Source organism: Podarcis melisellensis, assembly GCF_964234715.1.
Source record: "Podarcis melisellensis genome assembly, chromosome: 2".
NCBI lineage: Eukaryota > Metazoa > Chordata > Lepidosauria > Squamata > Lacertidae > Podarcis > Podarcis melisellensis.
In genome coordinates, this window is record NC_138529.1 from 41,802,263 (window position 1) to 41,807,466 (window position 5,204).

At 44.7% G+C, this 5,204-nt stretch overlaps 1 protein-coding gene across 1 annotated transcript; it reads left to right on the forward strand.

Moving 5' to 3' along the window:
- The first annotated feature begins 565 nt into the window (after positions 1-565).
- Positions 566-4,881, forward strand: DNAJB1 (DnaJ heat shock protein family (Hsp40) member B1). Its single transcript, XM_081900071.1, has 3 exons — positions 566-937; positions 3,025-3,593; positions 4,253-4,881. Exons 1-3 carry the CDS (start codon positions 727-729, stop codon positions 4,481-4,483), a joined length of 1,011 nt encoding a protein of 336 aa, XP_081756197.1. The 5' UTR covers positions 566-726; the 3' UTR covers positions 4,484-4,881.
- The last annotated feature ends 323 nt before the right edge of the window (positions 4,882-5,204 follow it).

The following is a 5,204-nucleotide window of genomic DNA, read 5'->3' on the forward strand; positions in this document are numbered from 1 at the left end:
TGCAGGGCTACAGGTCCTAAGGGACCTTCACTTCAGCATCTAGGTGTGTTTGGATTCCAGCCGCCCTCATTCCTGACCAATGGCCCTACGGTGACCGAGGGACGCAGAATCCTGGCGTCCGACAATCTATAAAGGGCCACAGGTTCCCTCTCTCTGAATAAGTTATATGAGAGCCCTCTGCGGATTGGCTGGTTTAGATAACAACAAAACGGGGGCGTGGCCTGTGGGCGGAGTTTCTGCTCGCAGGTGATGGCGCACCAGCGAGGGCGGGGCCTCGGCAGGCCCGTAGCTTCTCATCCCGACGCGGGCAGCGCGCATCCCGCAGCTTCGCCGGATTCGTCCGCGCCGGGCGAGCGGCCACCGCAGCATCCAGAACTCTGGAGAATGAGAGCCGTTGGTGTTGTAGAGAATGCTCTTCACCTCCGCAATTAAGGCCGGGGAGGCGGGGCGAGATCTCGACAACCGTTACTTTCCCCCACCATGTGTGACGCAAACCCCGTTGCCATTGGCGGAGCGTAAGGGGCTGTGGGCCGCGATTGGCGAGGGCATAAGGGGTGGGCGGGGTTGGGGCGGAGAACGTTGTGGCAAGCTCTGGAAGATTCCTCCGCCCGCCGTATAAATAGGGAGGGGGAAGCGGCTGCTGCCGCGCTATAGCCTGGGCGGCCGAGCGAGGAGAAAGGTAATTGAGCCAGTGACTGAGGGAGCGAGGGCATTCGGCGGCTCGCGATGGGGAAGGACTATTACCGGATCTTGGGCCTGACCCGCGGGGCGACTGAGGACGACATTAAGAAGGCGTATCGCAAGCAGGCGCTGCGCTACCACCCGGACAAGAACAAGGACCCGGGCGCCGAGGAGCGCTTCAAGGAGATCGCCGAGGCGTACGACGTGTTGAGCGACCCCAAGAAGCGCGAGATCTTCGACAAGTTCGGCGAGGAAGGTGCGTGCTTGGGGGGCTGTGGAGGGAGAGGATGCTTGGGAGGAAAAGGTAGAAGCGGGGCTCTCGGGACCGGAGCGAAATCGGCCCCCCTGCACGTTCACACGGCTCCGAAGTCCCGCAGTGGGCTCGCAGCCGTTTGCTCCAGACCCGGTTCCCGAGTGTCTTACGTATTGTATATACCGCCTCTTAGCTGTTGTCTATTATTATTTTATATGCGGGAAGAGAATGGACGAGGAGGTGGGGGGGATCTGCTTGTAGTGTAAAGGATGGGGTGCAAAATAAGCCCCGCTTTTTGAGGCGTCATGGAGTCACGATTAACGACAAACTGACAGTTTTCATGTGTTGGAGCAAATGGAAAGTTGAAGTTGAAACTGTGGTGTATATAGTTTATACGGTATACAAAAAAGCACAAGGCGGTCGAGCCAGCGTCCTCGAATGGGACCAGATCATTAGAATATTTTTTTTTTTTGCACTTACGTAAGCTAAGCGTTTTTTCCTCCCGCAGAAGTTGTTTTGATACCGGAGAGTACAGTCAAATAGTATCATTCCCCCCCCCCCCGTCGTAACTTTCCTCCTTTCTCCCTCCTGCCCCACCCTTGAGAGATAACATCTTCTAAAAATCTCTGCTTTTATAACTGATCAACTCTGCCATTTAGCTCTGTTAGGAAGCATTTCCCTGTAGAGTGGCTTTTGGAATGACTGTTCAGCAACTAATCTACCAGGACTGGTTTTCCAAGATAGGTGAAGGGAGGGAAAAGTAGGTGAGAAGAAAGAACAAGTTATTTTACTCTGTCGTTCTGGAAACTAGCCAGATGAGTTGCCATCTTTGAATTGTTCATATAGTATTAAGGTCACTCCTTAAAAATCCACCATTACCTTTCAGGTTCTTCCTGTTTGAGAAACCTACTTTGAAACAAAGTGGAAATCAATTAGGCAGGGAAGAAAGTGAAAAAACAACTTTATGTAGGATTTATCTCTATTGCTTTTCTGAGGATCTGTCAGTTTTTCAATAATAAACTTGTTCCGAGTACATGCTTTCCAGCAACTTAGTATGCTTTTTTAAAATTGTTTATTTTTTTTAAGAAGGAACTAAACACAATACTGTTACTTTTGTGATATATTAAGGCATGTAGCACATAGGATTGAAGTATTTAAATTTAGTTACAAATATATTAGGTTTGTGTAATTTTTCTGGTATTCTGTTGCCTGCATTTATAGTAAAATGCTTAGCAGTTTCCTGTAACATTGTTGGTAACATGTATTGACAAGATAAATTGGGCTGCATGACAGGCTTTCTAAGATAGGTGGAGCCTTTGCTACAAAAAGTCTTCTAGTACTTGCTAGAAGATTCTAGCATACTCTTCATGCTAACCTGTTCTTTACAATGTTAGTTTTGATTTGTTGGTCTGTTCCCAATAATATTTATTAATGTCATGTTAAAGACTTATTTGTTTATACAGGCTAAGGTGAAATTCATTCTAAGTGGTGCTATGTTTGTGTAGCAGCATGGATTCAGTTATTGATAATCTCTACAAAGTGTGAAGGTTAGCCAATGTAGGGCCTTCCATATATTGTTGGGATAGCAGTACACATCAGCCCCAACCAGCATGACCAACGCTGAGAGGTGATTGGAGTTATAACATGGTGGAGGACATGGCATTAGCTACTCCCGAATGGTAGGGTTCTCAACACACTGCACTTGAGAAAATGGAGAGAAAGAAGGCTGCAACAGTTCTGATAAAATCTTTATTTGGCATTTCTTTGCTAGCACGTGCTTGGCCTTTTGATACAGGACTTCCTTAGAAGTATTTGATTAAATTCCAGTGGTGTTCTCAGAGTTTAGTAAAGTTTGGTATAACAGTAAAAGAGGCACTGTTATATAAAGAGGAATTTATGTTATATAAATTTACTGTTTGGTATAACAGTAAAAGAGGCACTGTTATATAAAGAGGAATTTATATTAGGACTCCTAATCTTCAAAACTTCTTCAAGTTTTGAAGATTAGGAGTCCTAATATAAATCATGACAGAGCATAGCTCAGTAATTGCTGAAAGAGATTAATTTGTGTGTCCTTGTATGTATTTCAGGACTAAAGGGAGGTGGTCCCAGCAGCAGTGGAGGAGGTGGTCCCAATGGCACCTCATTCACTTATACCTTTCATGGAGATCCTCATGCCATGTTTGCAGAATTCTTTGGTGGGAGGAATCCTTTTGATACCTTTTTTGTCCAGAGGAATGGCGATGAAGACATGGATGTTGATGACCCCTTCACAAGCTTTCAGAACTTTGGTAACATTGGCTTTTCCCGTACTCGTGGGGGCGCTGAACATATACGCAAGAAACAAGACCCACCCATCACTCATGAGTTGAGAGTATCCTTGGAGGAGATTTACTCTGGATGCACCAAGAAAATGAAAATTTCTCATAAACGTCTCAGTCCAGATGGGAAAAGCACACGCAATGAAGATAAGATTCTAACGATTGAAGTCAAACGTGGCTGGAAAGAAGGAACAAAGATTACATTCCCCAAAGAAGGAGACCAGACACCAAACAACATTCCAGCTGATATTGTATTTGTTTTAAAAGACAAGCCACATAACATTTTTAGAAGAGATGGGTCTGATATTGTATATCCAGCCAAAATCAGCCTCCGTGAGGTAAGTGGAAATTCCTGACTTGTTGCTGATTAATGAAGTGGGGGAACAAAGGGTTGGATTCACCGAACATGCCCTGTCAGCAGAAGTCCTATGCAGGGATTTCTATTTGTACAGTGGGGCTTGCCTCTGAAATTGGCTCGGGGGGCATTCAGAGAACCCCAGAGCTTTCTGGGGAGGAAGTGGGAGGGTGTCATTCCATCAGGCAAGCTGTAATTCTTGCACAGATGGATTGTTCATGATAACACAACATTGAACTCCATCTGAAGTTTCTAAATTACTAGATTTTAAAATGGGTAAAAATTGAGAATGTTCCAATCTTATTTCCTACACATCACTACACATGATTATAGTAAGTGTTGCTATATTGTGGGCAAACTATTAAGAGTATGCTTCATCAGAGCCGCATGGGGAGCGCACTGAGGAAGCAGATCATGATACAGTAGCTGCAGCATGATTTCAGGCACAGTGAAATGTTATGGGATGATGACTGTATATGTAGCTTCAGTGTTCAGTTCAAGAGTTGTCAGCATTTCCTCCTGTCTTCATGAACTCATCAGTTGTCATAGGCCCACTAAAAATACTTGGGTTTAATGGGAATTACAAGAGATAACTATTTACAAAAAAGGGTATTAACCTCTCTGGCTTGTGTTTGTGTTTAGGCTCTATGTGGCTGCACTGTGAACACACCAACACTAGATGGTAGGAACATACCAATGGTATTCAAGGACATCATTAAACCTGGAATGAAGAGAAGAATTCCTGGAGAAGGTCTTCCATTCCCCAAGAATCCAAGCCAACGAGGGGATCTTATTATTGAGTTTGATATAAGATTCCCAGACAGAATTCCACAGTCTTCAAAAAGTGTCCTAGAACAAATCTTGCCAATATAATAAGACAGGCAGAACAGGACTGCTGTGCCTCCAAAGCAGAGGAATTGGAACTGGAATCAGGATTTCAGAGTCGCTTTTGGCAGTGGGTAGGGAAGTTAACTTCATGTTGCTAAAAGATTTCTGGGAAATCCATTCTTGCAAGATGAACATTGCACTTCTCAGTGACTTTTGGCCCAGGTTGTCATTGCTCAAAACATTTACAGCAATGCTCAGTTACCCAAGAGAAGGAATTGACAGAACATCTTTTAATTGAACGTGGAAGACGACAACCAATCATAATTCATGCCTTCACTTAGTTGGCTAACCCTACTTGGGCATGTCACATAGGTCCTCCCATAGGAAGGAGGAGATTACAATCTAAACTGGACTTCAGAAGTAAACAGCTCCAATCTCTTGTTTTTGCTGTACTGTGTCTTATTGCATTCTGCACTATCTCATTCCCAGGGGGGTACCTTTAATGTTCAGTTTTCTAACTTGCTTGTTGCTCTTAAGGGTGCCCTTACTAAGCCATTCTAAAATGGTGCCATGTGTTGAAGCTCCTAGAAGGGAAGGCATCCTGAAGCCTGGCCATAAATGGCCCTTTTCCAGAAGGTAAATTGGTGGAGTATGGCCTCCCCTGTTAAGCAAGCAGGATGCTGCCTTATAACTTCTGGAAAGCATGTAAGAAGTTTACAGGTTTTTTCAGTGAAATCTTTGACTTCTTGCCATACACTGTTAATAT